Source organism: Pholis gunnellus (assembly GCF_910591455.1).
Source record: "Pholis gunnellus genome assembly, chromosome: 3".
Lineage (NCBI taxonomy): Eukaryota > Metazoa > Chordata > Actinopteri > Perciformes > Pholidae > Pholis > Pholis gunnellus.
In genome coordinates, this window is record NC_136529.1 from 7,641,428 (window position 1) to 7,660,374 (window position 18,947).

At 38.6% G+C, this 18,947-nt stretch overlaps 1 protein-coding gene across 1 annotated transcript; it reads left to right on the top strand.

Moving 5' to 3' along the window:
* Window positions 1–1,784: 1,784 nt before the first annotated feature.
* On the top strand, window positions 1,785–15,996 carry igfn1.4 (immunoglobulin like and fibronectin type III domain containing 1, tandem duplicate 4; the record flags this gene model as incomplete). The annotated part of the gene is made up of 22 exons (XM_079185246.1): window positions 1,785–1,830; window positions 3,142–3,264; window positions 3,567–3,706; window positions 5,056–5,155; window positions 5,404–5,485; window positions 5,576–5,759; window positions 5,914–6,027; window positions 6,471–6,639; window positions 6,773–7,045; window positions 7,188–7,418; window positions 7,785–7,847; window positions 10,598–10,713; window positions 10,938–11,079; window positions 11,168–11,461; window positions 11,631–11,936; window positions 12,245–12,424; window positions 12,523–12,651; window positions 12,757–12,836; window positions 12,994–13,186; window positions 14,028–14,324; window positions 15,411–15,737; window positions 15,842–15,996. The coding sequence occupies 22 exons, from the start codon at window positions 1,785–1,787 to the stop codon at window positions 15,844–15,846; spliced, it is 3,594 nt and encodes a 1,197-aa protein (XP_079041372.1). The 3' UTR covers window positions 15,847–15,996.
* Between the last annotated feature and the right edge of the window lie 2,951 nt (window positions 15,997–18,947).

Sequence of the window (18,947 nt, forward strand, 5' to 3'; positions counted from 1 at the left end):
GTGTTAATGTTAGCGGTGGGTGCTGCGATGACAATCTACAAGAGAACATGAGGGAACATGACCATCTCTCCACCAAAGCTATAAACCAAAGATCTAACAAATGAATGCAGGAAACAGCAGGACATTCTTGTAGCTGTAGCAGAATAAATATATTCTAGCTCCAGGCAGTGCTCTGCCTGTTGTCACATTATTATTACCATTTATTACAAAACTAACATTTGAACCTACACTGTAATTATGACGAGTGTCATGCAATAGAGAATAGCTTGGAAAAGATGAGATTTTAAACAATTTACTGCTGCAAAATTCATCCAAAGGTTTTTTTCCTCCATTTACTTCTTCATTACCTATTTTGGAAGGTATATTTTATTGATTGACTGTCTTAACAATGTCAACATAATTGCTTAGGGAGGCATGTTGCTCTAATTGCAAGTACTCTTTGCTCTCGCTTGATTTAATTTGCCAAAACGGCTAGCTGAACCTACTCCCATCAAATACCAATTAATGGTTTTCTTTTTAGACTAGAGTTTTCTAGTCAACAAAGTTTACTGGTGTTGGTTTTATTGTGTCTTCCACAGAGTCACTTTAAAAACGAATCACAATGCAACAATACGACAGATATTGGAGAGAGGCCAGTAGGGGTTTTCTTGCGAAAATGATGCCCCTCAGGCAAGCATAATATATACAGTATATATATATATATATATATATATTCACTTCATATAACTATCATATTGTTGGCGTTCTAAAAAAAATAGTAATATGTCTGTAAATCCACTTAAGCGATTAGCAACACTTACTCCACTACAATTAATGTTCATCAGTCTATTTTAGTGAAGTGACATTCATTATTCTAAGTTTAGCAACATGTGGGTAATGAAATATTGCTATGAACTCGTAGAGATCGTGCTACGACTGGATCTGACAGATCATAAAAAAATGTTCACTTGATTAGCTTGTGGTCATTTGAACATCATGCCAGCCTGCTGCAGCTTAAAGTGACAAAACCCTTGAATATTGAAATGTAAAACCTGCTGAGAAATTACATCATGAGGTTGATGTAATTATACACTCCAGGTCAAATTTTAAGAGGTTTTTAATCTAGGGAATGTGATAACACTCAAGATACAGCAAGCAGCTGCATGGCAGGGACCCACAGATGATCATGTTTGGAGTTTTTACTGCAGTTATTCGTGGCCAAAGGTGAAGTTTGGGGAGAGCTTTCTTTTAAAACAAAAAGCATCTGTGACAGTCAAAACATTTGCAACCATATCTGGTTTTACTTTTGTTTTCATTGTATAACATATGTGCCTGTTTTTTGGAGAAGCTCTAACTTTCTTACATTTGTACTGATTTAAAATAATCAAATATTCAGTCTCTTCACAGTAATTCACACACAATTAACACATCTTCTATTATCTCCACAATATCTAAACAAACTGGAGGAGCACATTTCACTTGAACAAATAAAGTACAAGTCTTGGTCAAATTGAATCAAAACAAGATGTTCAATACAAGAGGAACTTCCTTGACATCAATTGAGGCTCTTACGCAGGGCTTCTTCTGCCTAAACTGAATCCTAACACAGATACAACCTCTTTCAAAGATACGACGAATTCACAGCAAGATAATACTTGAAAGTAACCAGTGAATTATTAACTGTATTCTGAGAAAATACGCAAGACATTCGGTCCTACTCTTTGTGATTTGAAGAGATCCCTTCCATTCTCTATTACAGTTGGGGAAATCTTGCTGAATCCATCAAGGAATCAAAAGGAGCCAAGATGTTTAAAAGATCAAAAGTGACGGATGGGACAGCCACCGGCCAAGGTACGCACTCAAGCAGGAGCTCATTTCCTACAGCAGGAACATCCTATATCACGCTTACTTCCGTTTGTTTTTTTTACCTCTGAAGATCAATTAAAAACACACAGATGTGACAAGTGAGTTTGATCTCCTTGACAGACTCTGACAAAGTAATAAGATGACACATTTCCAGATCAGAGTCTAACAGAATTGATAGAATGAGGTTGGCAAGGAGACTATTTATGAATAAATCTTAAGGAAATTGTGAATAGCCTGTATCTAATAACTGTCTGCATGGTTGAATACTTGCTAGTATAAAGATTACATCTTACCTACAAAGACTTCAGCTGCCTTTCCCAGTGATGCTACTAAAAATCAGAATTTGTCCATTAGCAACCATATTTAGATTTTCCAAGAGTGCATGTACACGTCTATCAAAAAGGTCAACAGGAGCTCATAAAGTAAACATATATAGCACACTGATCATAACACTGCACACTAAGGAGCAGATGAACTGTACTGGGTTAGCGCTCCTCCGCATCTGAAAATGAGAATCAGATATCCATATTGATATATGTGTTTTTTGCATTGATATGTCACAGTACACATATATCCCATTGTATATAGCTGCAACCTGATATAGAGAAAGAAACAAACTGTTGAAAACATTTCAGTTTTACCTGGGCTGCGCCAAATGCTGCTCTATGTTTGTGTTTTATTTCCTGAAACTCAGTTTCATTATTTAAGTCTGATCCTTAATCAAATATAAAAACCATGCTGACGTGCTGAATATGCTCTTTAACATGTGCCTTATCAGATCCTGCTGAGGAGAATGGTAAAGAAGGTAGGCTTAGCGGACAACAGGGAACTCGTCCTCAGCAATCGTTTTTTCCCCTCCCGACTGCTCACGAAGGCATGACGAACTGATCGGTTTATTAATACTGTTTGAGCGTACATATGATTTGTGCGTAGATATGTAGGTGCATCACTACATATCTGTTCTCAGGTTGAACGTTAGGCATGGATTCCCAAGAAGAAGAAAAACAAAAAAAGGTCAACGGGATAAAGTTTTTGAAATGTAAATGTCGTGAACATGTGACACAAGCAAGACTTACACCAGAGCCACAAACACACAGCTCTGAGTGATAACTGATAAAGTGAGTAACATTAAACATTCTAATATATCATGTATTAGAATGGTTTTCAGCATGGATTTATGAGGGTGATGAGTTGATTACAAAACAACAACAGATTTTGATGGTACATTCTTCATTCTCTTCTCTATTCAATTGTAAAATGTGTTGTCACTGACATTTCTTTTGCTAATGACGACAGTGGGGATAAAGAAAAAATCGAGGGTCCCCGGGGTGATGATTACGCAGTTTATCGAGGAGCTGCCAGAGGGAAAGACCCATCCAGACTTCACCCGCAAGCCGATTGCTTTGACCATCCAAGAGGGTAGGTCCAATAGCATGAGAATCATTTTAAACATTAACATCACAAAATGTTCTATGGTGGAGTTTCCATGATTCTGCATAATGGTTTCGATCCATGACTTTTGTGCAATGGGCCAGCGGCAGCAGAGCACTTTCAATAAACACCCAAACCCCTGTGCTAGTCAGATAGAATTAAAACACACACTGGCTTCGATTTAAAGCCTGGAAAAGTGATACGATTATCAAAATCTGTGTTGGTATCATTTTGCATAAGACAAATGATCCACTGTGGGGTGACCTTGTCTTTCCTTTTTCTTTTTACAGGCAAATTTGCTTTTTTTAAAGCGATTGTCATTGGAGACCCAGAGCCAGCCGTAACATGGAGCAGAAATAATGGAGATGTGTCTGATGTGTCAAGATATCAGACTAAATACGATCCCATTTCCAATGAGCATACATTTGAGGTAAGTGAAAAGGGGCTATCAAATGGCAGTGATACAGCAACATGCTGATGTAAGGGAGCGGTAAAAATTGCCCAGAGAAAAATAGATTAATTCACAGGAGAAAAAAAGCCATTTCATAATATCAATGTCATTCAGCCTTCTGACACATCAGTTTGCTTTGCCAATTATATTTTATACAAAAAGGTGATTGAACTGATCTTGGGAGGAGCACACTCCAACGTCAGTTTCATCAAACGAACTGAACACGTCCACCAAAATATCCAGTCAATGTAAATTAAAAAGGCATGCGGTTACACATCAAGAGGCCATCTACTAATCAAGCAGAGTGCAAGGACTGGAAATTGTAGTATATTTCAATTAAATTGGTCTGTCTGGTGCAAGATGTCACATTGGGATATGCATTATATCACTATTTATTGGATACAGTATAGCTGTGATCCCAAACAGGGGTAATACCCTAGTGCAGGGGTATTCAATTCAAATTCAACGAGGTCCAGTTAGAGAGAATTTCCTCGTGCAAAGTAATGTCTAACTTGCACTCTGATTTAGTGCCATGTATACTAAAGTAACCTAGCTAGCAGTACTAACATCTGTATGTCGTCAACAACTGACAGTCAAATCAAATAAAGAACGTTCAATTGAATAATATCTCAACAATATTTATTGTCAGATTTCCAATTGGACGCGATAAATCATAATGAATGCATACGCTTTGTCACGTAGTGGCGCTTCACATTCCCCCTTTCATAATCGCCACGGTAGTTAAACATATGCAACACACTGGTTTTGAACTGCCCAGTGGATGAATGAACATGTAAGAATCTGTCCATTCTTGTTTAAGGCTCTGGCTAAACTGTCCACATTTCTCTTTTTGTAGAACGCCATGTGAAATAACTTCTCTGACTCACGTACTTCTACGACTTTTCGGTCTCTCCTAAAATTATGATTTGGTGAAAAAAATATATCCACTAATCTAATGAACTAGCTATGATAGGCTGACAAGTGCCCTGAGTGAGCGTTAACACCTTAACACCACATGATAGCGAGTGATTGTGAGGGCATACAATCTAGTTAGCAAGGGAGCAGAGAAGTTGAATTGTTTTCTAAAGGAATTGGTTAAATGGTTGAAAAATACAGCTTCTTCAACTTAAAATTGAAAAAAGTACAAATGGAACCAGAAAAAAAGAAATCAGGAGTGAAAAAGGGTGTTGATTAATGTGTACTTGAGCTGATCTGATGGCTCTGTGTCGGTGCATAACAAGACTAAAAACGTTAGGGAAAACCTATTGACAAAGCCAACTATTTCACCCACTGGATCTATTTTACTGAGCATGTCTCATGTCTTCCAGATGCCAAATGTCATGCCAGATCAAGCCGATACCTATAAATGCTTTGCCATAAATGAATATGGACAAGCCGTGGTCACGGTTGTTCTCAACGTGATTGCAGGTAAGGACTGTCTGCTTGCTATGGATATATGACAAATACATTTAAGTAATATCATGCAGAGTCATTTAATCTGAAACAACATGTAGACTCAAGCGTTGCCAAATATACTTCAAATTAAGAAATTAAGTACCTTTGGATCCCAATTAGAAATGTAGCCACTTCATGCCACTTATCACTCTGCAGTCCATCTTGTCCGTTTAATTACATGATTGTACTACTAATGGGAGGACCCTCTTTTCTGCTTTCAGTTGGTTTCAAAAGGAACAAAGCCCCGCAAGAAGCAGCTGAAGCCCCCGGTGGGAATTTTAAGACCGTACTAAAAAGGAGAAGGTGGGGTTGTGTTACAAGTGTTGACGGCTTCCGTGTTCCAAAAGGTTTCTGTTGTCCTTCAACTAAATGCTCCCTTTTTTAAATTTCCAGTAAGAAATCTGAGCAACCTGAGAAAAAAGACGGAGAGATCGATCCTAAATTTTGGGAGCTCTTAATTAGCGCCGACAAGAAAGACTTTGAGAGCATTTGTGCCCAGTTTGGAGTGACCAACTTCCGTTGGATGCTAAAGAAACTTAATGAAATTAAGAAAGAAAGGGAGGAAGAACAAGCTCAGGTTTGTCATTTGGGATGTTCTCATTATGATAGGATTGCCTTTTCTGATTATGAGGTTTGAATCTGCTTAGCTACATTAAAATTGTTTAATGACTCTCGTAAAAAAAAAGGCAATTCTGTAACAATACTTATGTCTTATTCCGTTTGTGTCCTAGTTTGTGAGCAGCCTGTCCAACCTGAGACACATACAGGTCAATGGAGATGGCACTGCATCCTTTGAGCTTGACATGGACCTTATTGAACCAAGCAGCTCTATATTCCTGTACAAGGTTAGTCTGACAACAAGATAACTGTCATAGCAGCCTTACCACAATAAAGATAAGGAAGATACCCTCATAAATCAACAGGAATCATCCTCTAGGCACCCTTATCATTAATTAATGAATTAATTTAATCGCAATCTGTCCAGTTCTTGTAAATATGCACCAAGATTTCTGGAGTATGGACAGATGGATCAGCATCATTGGGCCCATCTACTGGTTAACTCACACCACTGAGATGCTTTATCATGTTGCTAAGAGATTAAAAACACAACCATCAATGTAGAGTTTATGGTTATACGTTTGACTTTTTTGGGGATAAAATCCTGCTATGATGCTTTCGATTTGAACTCAAACGAGTGGCATTGATTCAGCTATTTTCTTGCAGCTATATTTTGCAGGCACAATTTGAAGCATACCAAAAGTAATTTACATTATTATTACCCCCACAGGATGGTGTAATGGTTCCATATACAAAGGAGTTGGGAGATCAGATGAAGCACACTCTTAAGAAAGTGGGGAGAAAGTATATCTTCAGTTTGAGGGACCTTATGCCAGACGATGCTGGACTGTACCAATTGGATGTGGGGGATGTGAATATGTTTTCCACTGAATTTAAAAGTAAGTCACACTTGTACACACAACTAATTTGAAAAAGCAAAGGAAGATATTTTTTTGGATGCTTAAAACAAAATTCTGAAGTGCAAATATAACATCAATTTGAATCTAAAATGCAGTGCTTGTTTTCTTTCAGTCCCCATGGTGGAATTCTTGGTGAAAATTCAGGAAGTGAAGGCAATAGAGAGAGAAGATGCCGTTTTCGAGTGTGTCCTGTCCAATCCCTTTTCCAAGATTTTGTGGTTTGGCAAGAATTTACCGCTGGAACAAGACGATAAATATGATATCCAGGTTTCTGAAGACAAGCTCATCCACAGGCTGGTGGTCAAAGACTGCATGATAGTAGACAAAGGAATTTACTCCGCCTGCGCAGGAATCAAATCTTGCAATGCATGGCTTGTTGTTGAAGGTAAGATATTATACTCCACCCGAACACTAATCTATAATATTCAATAATGGTTAGTGACAATGGTTTCTCATGGAATAATAATAGGAAAGAAAAATGTGTCCGATTCATTTTTACCAATTCTTTTTTTTATTTTTTTATTCAGCTGATAAAGATGCAAAAAAGGGCAAAAAAACAGCAAGGAAAACCACAAGGGCAGGAGGATCTGGGATGGATCTGCAGAAGGTTGCCCAAGAGCAGCAAGTAAAATTAGTGAAGGACAGAGAAGAAAGAATAGAACAGATTAAAGCTGCACCAGCGGCACCTCCACCTGAATCTCTTCCAGCTCCTGCACCCGCTCAGGCTGAACCTAAGGCACCGATAGAGGCTGAGCCAAGTAAGAATGCCGACCACAGTGTTTATGAAACAGTGTTTTCAATTCACAAACAACGAAGCTGTATTGGAAACTCCTCAACTTTAGTTAAGGATAATACGAATGTGATAATCAAAACTGTAGTTCTCGACATGAATATCTATCTATGTGATTATCATCTTCCTTAATTGCATCATCTGAATGTTGCAAAAATGGTGCCATAGGCAGCAACAGTATTAACAGTATAATAAATTAAGTCAAAAATAATTTCAGTAACTGCAATGGTTTGGGGGAAAGTTGATAATTACAATATTTGAAAGATTTGCATAAATGACTTGGTGTGATATTTTGTTGATATGGCAACCACTAACTACTTTTAATGGTTGTTAGGAATTGTAAGCGACCCAGCATCAGCGGCGGCGGATCCCCCTGCTGTGGAGGTAGAAAGCATTGGTAAGAAACTTGAATTGTTGTGACAACCTCTGCATGCCTTCTAAGGTGAATATGACAGCTATTTGAAATGTAATGGGTTCAGTAATAACTTTCTTTATCCTGATATACTTTGATAAAAAAGAAATTCTCCATCAAAAATGTTGTTACTGTAATGTTTTGGCTTCATTCTATGTTGTGTTGTCAGCTCATTGTGTGATTGGCTGCCTCTTTAGGCTGCATCAACCCAATACGTCGCATTGTGTTTCCCCAAAAGTTGATACAACTTTTCGCCACAGGATTGATTGCGTGAGCCCAGTGATGCACGCAGTTTAGACGCACTACACACATTAAAATGAATGGGAGGACTGGCTTTTCTGCCGCCGCGCCTGATTTTGTGTGAATAAAGCCTTAAAGTCGGGTTTTGCTTAATAGTATTTGTCTTGTTTTGATTTACTGGTAAAATCAATGTTGTAAGGGTGACAGGTTGCCATGCTTCTACAGAGCCGTGTGCTGTGGTCTGCACCTTGCTGACTGCTTAAATGTCAGTTTAGTGTTTTTGTCCTTGATGTCCTGTACTGACATATGCAAAACAAAATTGAATATCGCAACATGAAAATTAATGGAAGTAAATTCTTTACACCGGTCCACAACTTACTCTCATCTTACTCTCTTACTTTCATATAGTGCCTCTGCATGTTTTTTTTGATTTTTGATTGTTTTCCACCATTGAAAAAGCAGACATTTCACTGCAATATGTAAGTCATCTTGCAGAGATTTGAAACTTGCCTGATCCATCTCAGTGTTATGTCTGGTCTGATGTTAATGCTGTTATCGCTTTTGTGTCTTTGTATGTGCAGACTGGTTGGAACAGTTAATAATAGAGACCTGGTCTTTAAATGGATTACTTCTCTAAAGTACTGTCTAAATAACTATTTGGACAAAAAGTTAAAACTACCAAAAATGCAATATATATATATACATTTGTAGCAAAAAAAAAAGACAATTAATAGGCCAACACTCCTCCCCTGCAAAAAAAAACAATCAATCAATCTGAATGAACAAAATCTGAACATCTAATTCAAAGCAATAAATACAAAAATAAATAGCCTAAATTAATCTGGTAAGCAGAATCCTAAAGTGTGCGATTTCATTTCATGATAGTTTTGTGGCTTCATTCTTTGGAAGAGAAAAAGTTAAAGTGGTAAGATGAAGTAACAGTTTAATGTTTTCCCGTCTAACTGTCTTGTATCGTGGATATCTATATATTGTATCTATATAAATGAGGGTCCATTCACCAAATCCATTTTACTCCACATTGAAAATGTAATTCAAAGTCTGACATGCATTTATGGCTGGAGCGCTCCGAGAAAATGCCAATTAATCCGTTTAATTGCTGCCGTCCACCACTGCCGTTTTGAAAGAAAAGCCAAAATGAGAGGAGCTGATTTCGTTTCATTGCTGTACGTTCAAAGCTGGCAATATTTTTGGAACGCAAAGCAGCATGATTCAGAATGAAATTACAGTAACGGTACAGGCTGTGACCGGTGAAATTGGCAGTTGGCAACTAAAACACCCAGGAGAGCATTGAGAACAATTTCAGTTTTCAATAAAAGGTTTTAAAAAATGTCAAATGCAGTGTTACAATGGAAGACCTAGACTCCTCAAACTCCACAACCCTAAAAGACATTTTAAAAAGGTACAACACTATGGCATACTTTGGAAAATGGTTAAATATTAAATACACGTGAGTTGTAAAAACTGCACTAAAACATCCCAAAGACTATGACCCTTTATCAGAAATAAAAAATCTCAACTGTTTTCATACTGTCTGTGATCACTGATAGGTCATTCAGTCCAATCATCAACAGCACCAGCTGCAGTCTCAGGAAGTGGTAAGTGCGACAACAAGGGAGCATATCAAATTGAGGGAGTCATTTACTAAATCAAGTTTAAATGACTTACTGTTGTCATTGCTGTTAGGCCAATCGGCTGAGGAAGCCGTTAGCTGCTGTGAAAGGCTTGATCCACCACTTGCAGATGCAGGAGGTGGGATGCCAGATATCGAATACTGAAAGTACAATTAACACAGATATTAAACGACTAAAAAATAACTTTGCATTGGTAACACAAGAGTTTTAAAATAAACTAATCATTATATGATCAAATGATGGTAATCTAACATAGTTTCTCTAAAATCAAATGTAAATTCATAAAGGAGAGGGTGTGAAACACTAACGAGCATGTGTAAACACCGTTTTTTAAATAATACTGATAAAAAGACTCAAACCGTTCAAACTTGCTCATGTCGTCTTAGAAAGTGTTGTGACCTCATTGGGTTTCTGTTAACAACGTTTGTAAAGTTTTATGTTTGCTGCTCGTCATTGTGTTTGCTTTTGATGTCATGTCCATGCTTTGTAACTTGGGTTTATCATAAACTTTCTCACACTATCACACTGAACTAATATTTTCAAAGCATTTATTGTTTAATGATTATACTCTGAATTCCTCACTTTTTACACAGTGGAAGAATTCACAAACTTTTCAAAGCAGTAACAATAACTTTTTACAATGGTAGGTACAATTATGACATTCACAGGAAATCATTGATATTGTTGATGAATATACATCTTAATGAGTAAAGATTAAAAGCATATGGGTAGGTAACTGATTTATCATTGGGTACTTTTATTGAGCGTACATATAGTCCTTAACTGAAAGATGCTGCACATGAAGGTGCAAAGCAGTGACTTTGTTTGTTTCATGCTGCCCAGAGCCTGGAATTACCTGTGGACTTTCCGATATTTATGTTCTTCGTGGAAATCCGGCTGAGTTAACGGTGGAGATGAACGTGGACTGCGACGGCACCTGGTTCAGAGACGGAGAGCCGGTAAGGCTCCATGAATCAACATACTTACAATATGTACACTTTACAATTAGAGTAAATTGGGAGAGTAAATGTAAGAGAATTCCTAAGTTTTAAGCATTAGAAATTACAAATTAAGAAGTACAAAGTAACCAATAGTCTTGCATCTTTAGGTGGGAGGTTTTGTCATTTTGCAAATTTAGTAATGCAATGCAAGTATAATCTCCCTTTAACATTTGATTTGCTAGTTGAACTCAGGTGCTGGGGTCACCATAACCAAAGAAGGAACCTCTCACAAGCTGACAATTCAAAGCTGCAAAGACGACGACTCTGGAGTCCATCGTTTTGCGTCAGGAGATCAGAGCACACAAGGAAAGGTCACTATCGGAGGTATGATTTACTCCCCTCTGGTGTGGAACATATTAAATGCCACAACAGTCTCTGTGCATTACACTGAATTACACTTCATGTTTCACAGGCGTACCTGAATTTGACCCAGACGATCTTCACAAGTTCTCCAAACCTGTGATTATACGAGTCGGCCAGAATGCTGCTTTCAAGATGCCCTTCCCTACTCAGGAGTCTTTGGTGGTCAGTTGGTTCAAGGACGACACTGAGCTCAAAGACGGAGGAGGAGTTAAGATCGTGAGGGAGCCCAATCACAGCCGGCTGCTGCTCAGAGACTGCCTGCGGACAGACGCAGGGGAAATAAAGATCCAACTCAAAAACCCATTTGGGGCCGTGGAGGCCACATCTAGGCTTATTGTGCTTGGTAGGGAAAAAAAAAAAAAAAGTTAGAAATACTGAGAGATAAAAAGATTTTTAGTATTAGTTTACCCCTCCACTCAGAGCCATGTTCATACATAAACACAACCATCACCTTACTAAGCCTCACATTTATATCACTACATTTGAAATGTAACACAGCGTTTTTGTGATAGATCGGCCAGGTCCTCCGGAGGGTCCAGTGGAGACTGTCGAAACAACCTCAACTTTAATTGAGATTAAATGGAACCCTCCAAAAGACGACGGCGGCTCCGCCGTCACCAACTACATTATAGAACGGCAGCAGGCAGAACAAGCTCTGTGGACGAAGCTCGGGGATGTCTCCGCTGACAAGACGACTTCCATCAGGGACAGGAATGTGACTCATGGAAAGAAATACAACTACCGCATCTATGCAGAAAACCCACAGGGCCTCAGTGACACCCTGGAGACAGCTGATAGCATTATGGCTGGCATAATGAGTAAGTGCAGAAAAAAAAAAGGAAGTCTCATTCGGCATTCCTCAGCAAATCCCAAGTTAATCTCCCTCAGGTTGTATTAAATGAAAAATGCCTCTGGATAGTTTTGTGATTGCTTCAAATCGTTTGTCACCAGCACTATTTAGTCACTGTAGAAAACCTACCTTTTATCATTGCTGTAAAGGTTGCTCCATCTCCAAGAGGAATAGTTTTGCAATATCCTGCAGTGGTATCATATCCTCGCTTTAATCACCTCTTTACTATTAATTAATGAGCTTACTCAATTAATTAAACTATTTGTCATTCCTTAGTCCTCTCTGGTCCACCTGGCGCCCCCACAGTCGTGAGTGCCTCTAAAACCTGCATCACCTTGACCTGGACCCCCCCAGAGGACGACGGAGGAGTACCGATCATTGGTTACCAATTGGAGAAACGAATGAAGGACACAAACCAGTGGATCGCCCTCAATGCACTCAATGAACCGATTGAAGGTTTGTCAGAAACACATGCTATCGTGTTTCAATTGAGGGGAAATTTGCTTCTTTTTCATCATGTCTTTTTCCTGAAACGCTTTGATTTTCATTGTCAGACGTGAGCTATGCAGTTAAAGAGGTCACTGAGGGAGCAGAGTACGAGTTCAGGGTTTCAGCGATTAATGAGTCCGGAGCAGGAGACCCAAGCCCTCCCTCTGTAATGGTGTGCGCAAAGAATCCCAACAGTAAGCAGTTAACTTCCCCCGTTGTGCGTATTAATAATTTAACTTTGTTATCCCGAGCAATGTTTGCTCCCCGTCTGCATTCATGTTTCGTGTGTTTTCTTCCAGTGAGACCGTGTTTTAAAAACACAGAGGACTTCATTGTTGTCAGAGCAGGAAATTCAGCACGTGTCAAAGTTTTCTATGAGGTAAGCCTAAAAGCTGAGGCATTCTTCCATGGTGTGAATACTAAATATTTTCAAGTCAGTGCATTTCACATTTCATTCCCCCATTCCAGCCATGTCATATTCTTGAGTGATGAGTTTCTTACAGTGTGACTTTATCTCATTCACGCGATATCTTCAGGCTGAACCTCCACCTCAGATCACTTGGCTGAAGGATGATGAGCCAATATCCCCGTGGATTGATATCACCACTACAGAGGGAATGTCTCAGCTTGTTATCCCCTCATCAAAGCGCTCCGATTCAGCCATTTACACTATTAAAGCCAAAAACTCCATGGGTGAGGCTTCATTTGACATTGAGGTTAGAGTCACAGGTAAGGACAAACAATGACATACTATGATGAGTGCAGAAATGTTGTGGAAAAAGTTGTCAAACTTTTGTACTGAAACTACAATTATTTTGTTCCGACATTATCTGCATACGAATCAGAATACCTTTTTTTTGTAAAGTTATTCACTTACAAGGAATTTGCCTTGGTGTTTCGTGCATATCATATTTAAACATTAAGAGAAAATAAAAATACAGGCAAATTACTGCAAAAGTCAAGAACAGAAAAATTACAATAAAAATTAGACAAAGAAAATAAATACTACTTCTAAAAAAATGTACAATATAATTGTAGTATGTACAATATAGCTGTTTTTAGAATGAGAAAGCTGCACAGTTCTCTGTAGAATGCGCAAGTTAGTTTGACAATCCTCTCCTTTAAATTAAGATTGAACTTGTTGAAATAATTGAATTGTGTTCCACCGACCAGAAGAGAACATCATTAATATTAACACTCAACGATATTAATTGGGTCATATTTATCCAATTAAATACCAATGACACACCAATGTATTGGCATCCGAATGTCAAACCCTAATTAGCGTGAACAACTTTTTAATGGAATGAGAAACCTAATTCTTACAGTGTAACATGCACTAATAAGATGTGATTATCTTAACAAACGCAAATGTAATCCTCACCAACACCCACAGAGGAATGAAAGGCCTCTCAAGTATGGTGAGATTATGTAAGGTTTTAAAGCAGCCACAGTGCAAAGAAATAAATGAAAATAGCTTCTAAAAAAAAAAAAAAGGGAAAACAGGACCAATGTTGAGCAATTGATTTTGTCCTCTCTTACATGCTCTGCATCTTATCGTATTTGCTAGATGAACCCAAAACTCCAGGGCCAGTGGAGCTGGAGCAAACAGTCTACGGCAAAGTGGCGATATCATGGGCTCCTTCTCCAGACCAGGAGCTCGACGACCGCCTTTACTACGTGGTGTCTCAATGCGACTCCAACACCAGAGTGTGGAAGAACGTAGCAGACCGCCTCTTCGCTAACACATACACAGTCAACAACCTCCTTCCTGGGGTACAGTACCATTTCCGGATCTACGCCAAGAATGACATGGGCCTCTCAGATCCATCTCAGTCACCTACATGGGGGGCCAACAGCAACAGAGGTGGGATACTGTAGTTGTTCATGTTTAGTTATTACAATAAACCACCATGCACTGCACATGCGGCTGACAATTTAAAGTGTAATCTATTTGTTAGAACGTTGTGTACTCTGCGCTACAAAAGGAATATTGAATCATCGTGTCCAATAACATTCTAACATTGGTTAGAGCTATTCCAATGTGCAATAGCTGATGTCAATGATCAGGGCTTGACATTAACCTTTTGATTCGGGTGAGACGTTTTACTTGCCCAAAGTTACTTATCCGAGATGGAAAATGTAGGCTTATCGAAAAGTTGATAAATATATATTTGTAAAATAATTACAATTTATTAACTTACAAAATATACAATTAATATGTTTTCCTCAAATCCCCAAGACTCCATTGACAGAAACTGGTCATTGTAAAAAGCACTCTCTTATTAGGACAAGCGCTAAATGTCGTGCCCTGATGATCGTTGAATATTCCAGCTTCTGTCCATTTCCATGATGATAACTACTTCAGTAATCAGATCACTCGCCAGAATACTGAACAATTACACCATCTCAACAGTTCTGAAGTTGTCTGTTCCCCAATCACTCCCTTAGTAACAGTTTAGCTACAGTACTGTACATGCTCCCTAGCTGCCCTAATACACTAATAACTTGCCCAACTGTTGAAATTGAATATATCAGTGGTGGTTACAGTCCAAATTTGGAGTAAATGTGTCATGGACAGAGCCCCAACACCAATTTTAGCCCTGCTAGTAGGCTATGTAAAAAATAAAAAGGGCTCTAAGGATGGCAACGTAGGTCGGTCCAAAGATCAGTACAGTCAAGGTTTTTAATTACCCAGTAAAATATCTCCACGTCTACTACATGGATCAGTGCACCATTTGGTACACAGCATTAATGGTTCCTAGACGATGCATTGTGAGGACTTTAGCTGTACCCTGATTTTTAACATAGCACCATCATCAGGTCAAAAATGTATACTTGTCAAACTAACAGCATTCCCACTACCCTCAGCAGCACTTGTTCTTTTCGCTAAGATTATAATGTGACCTAAATGACATTTTCAATCCTTGATTTTCTTTTTTCCCCTATTAAGTTCCAATCCCTTCAAAAGGAGGTAAATCATCAGGGGTCAGCTTTGAGAGGCCTCCATCTATCTTGGTGCCTCTGAAAGTCCACACCCCACCTAAAGGTTACAAAATGTACATGACATGTGCTGTCCGGGGATGCCCGACGCCCACTGTATCCTGGTACCTGAACGACGTCTGCATCAACTTCGACAACAACTACTACATCACCAACTCACTTGGTGTGTGCTCCATGTACATTCTCAGAGTCCGGTCAAAAGACAGCGGTGTCTGTAAAGTTGTTGCAGTCAACTCTTTTGGCCAGGCAGAGTGTTCTACTAAACTTATTGTTAGAGGTAAGATTTAACTTTAGAATTGGAATGGTTTCAGAATGATCCGGTTTGGTTCATGCTTATGATGATTATTAATGATTATTCTTCTCTCTACTTTTTCTCAACAGATTGAAATGACGTGAAGACATGAAGCAGCCTCTCCTCATACCGACATATTCTAGACAATAAGAAAGGGGAATGCTTTTCGTTTCACTACATAGACTGCATTCATATATTTGAAATGTGACAGTTTACAATTGTGTGAAGTGACACACTAAAGTTCAAAGACATCTGTCAAAATCTATTGTGGCAACTCCAATAAATCCAGAACCAGACAAGTGTGTAGCTTTCTTTTTGGTCTTGTTTTGTCTCTGAATTATTCCTTTATCAATAACTTTGCATATATTCTTCACTAACTTCACTGACAAAAACAAACTTGGTGGCTGTCGTTAAAGCAACAGATGTTTCCAGCATGTGTTTGCACATGTCTCCAACATCTGAGCCCACAACATCATGCACATCACATTAAGCCCTTATGAACCGGGTGTACATTTTCATTGCATTTCCATATATATATATATACACATATATATATATATATATATACACTGTATATTCACCTGAGCCTCCCAGTAAATTGTCTGTAACAAGATCCTCAACTGCAAACCTTAAATGAGTCCATTTTATATCTACAGTCAAATAACCGTTACAGGGGGAGCTTTCAGGGATACCACCGTTTACCGACTCGCATGTGAAACACTCATACACACACTCATTCACATTACATACTTACAAGGCCAACACAAATAAAGTCCATACTGTACATAGTGTGACAGCTATAAAACATAGGACCACTGCTGGACAAGACCTTTTGACTCAACACATACAGCCAAGACGCCTATTTTCTCTGATAGAAACACACTCAATGATAAGAGCAATATAATGCAATATTGTTCTATCGATAATGTTTAGTGCAGTTTTTACGTCCTTACCTTGTTTCCTGAAGGTAAGGACAGAGGCGATATATTTGTGTTTATTCTCCGCGCGTGTCATCAGGTTTTTTATGCAGTGATGCCACAGTCTCTTTTATGAGGTCGGGGTTACTATTCAAACAGTCTGGATGAGTCATGCTTGTTTACCCTCTGACAATGTGAACCCCAAAGCCCGCTCAGTGCAACGAGTTCATCACCCCAGCACACCATGAACGACCATCTTTTTATAATGCTACCAAAGGTCCAGTGTGACGCACTCAATACCACAGGCACGCCGTGAGATACTTTTGGAGGCTAATTGGAATGGCCAATTCATTCATATCAACCAGAGATTATTTTACCAAATAAAATGTTTATAGGCCTATAAAGTCCATAGAACAGCGATCCTCTTACAAGAGAGCTTGTGAAGCTGTCAGTCGACAGCTTCTGGTTAGAGGCATTGAGTCTTTCATGGCTATTGTGGATTCATAAATCATGAAGCCTTAACCATCAACCACTTATGCACGGCAATATCTGTCACCAATTCGAAATAGTTTTAAGTGTGAATCTTGATATTAGTATCTAATGGCCCTGGTGTTTTTATACTGTCAACAGTAATTGTGGAAAACCGTTGACTGGATATGTCCGATACAAGATTAAATGTACAGTCATAATGTATTTCCAGTGCGAACTGCAAAGTGATCGCTTTCATAGGGATAAGTAAGACGAACCTCCACCCTTTACCACTGCTGTAATATGGGTTTTTAGCAACTACATTTCACCCATGTATGGGTTTTTATGCACCCCGAACTTTTATCACCGAACAAAAAGGGGTTGCACCTCTGCAATATTGGACAGTGAGAAGAGTTCACAAGCTGAAGACAGATAGCGGAACATAGGCGAAGAACTGAAAGTAAGTCAGATTTTAATTTTTTGTACCAAATTTCTTGTGATCAAAAATTTTCATTGAATTAATATCCTGACCAAACGCAACAACAGCATCTTACAATGTGTAGCCACATGCAGGACGGTTTCAGTCAACAAGAGGTACATGTCAGGGCAACTGTGTGATTATCTGAACAGAAAGGCAGCATTTGTTGCCAATCAGGACAGAAAAACAGTACGGACTAGCTACATTCTTCAGTCTTTTTAAATTTCTTTATACATAGTGCTATAAGTGATCAGGTGGGTGTTTAGTACATCATCATCAAAAAGATAAGTACAAGCATCTGTTTATCATAGATAAGCATTAGATTGGGTTTATGGCTGTTAAAGTATTTGTTTCTGCTGCTGCACAAATCTATGAATCCTGATGAAAAGAAAAGATGAGCAGATTAGCATTTTTAAATGTTTTTTTTAATGTTTCTATTTAATGACCTGCAGACAAAGAAAGACATGGTGGTATTTAATAAAATGGTACGGCTGGTATATTAGCATAGCATCACTAACGTGGGCCATAACAACAAGAACCTGCCAAAATATACTTTACTGCTGGTACTGCCACAGGCACAGTGGTATAAAAATAGACCCTAAAATGTTATTGTGCTATATATCAAGAATGACTGCAGTGAAACGGACAGATTTTGATATTCTGTAAAATAAGAAAAAAAAACGAATGGACATGCTGTAATACGGATGTTAAAGATCTAAACCGTGTACCATATTTCAGTCACAAATGTACCCTTACCCACTGGCTTCCCATGACTAACAAAAAGGATTGAGCAGGACACTATGATGTATTCACATTAGTGAAACATTAAAACCGTAATGTAAATATCTTGCTGACTTGTAGATGATCAAGGTCGGATATTCTTTGTCACATTTTTCAGTTTTCCTCTTATGGTCCTTAAAATTAAAGGGCCATGTAAAAAGCCTTATGCCATTACCTTGATATAAAGCCCGTTTTAGTTCTCATTAAAATCCCCTCAGCACCGAAGATACTAAACAAATTACTCAGCTAACAAAATAAAATGACCATATTAACAGTTTTTATGTCATTGCCATCAACTGGTACTTGACCTAAAAGGTATTGTGGGCGACAGTCACATTAGGTCTATGCCATCTCTAGTATCGTTCTATAATTGGTAAAAACAAATCTGTCTGCCATTAACTCTCTGGAGAGAGTTTAATTAATATATCAAGTACCCAATCGGTGCTTCCTGGCCATCCAACACAAAACAAATCCACATGATCGCTCAGCACAAGCAGTTTGAGTTGAAAGTTTATTTTCAGTCTTTCGCTGGTAGTTAACAACTAGGCACCT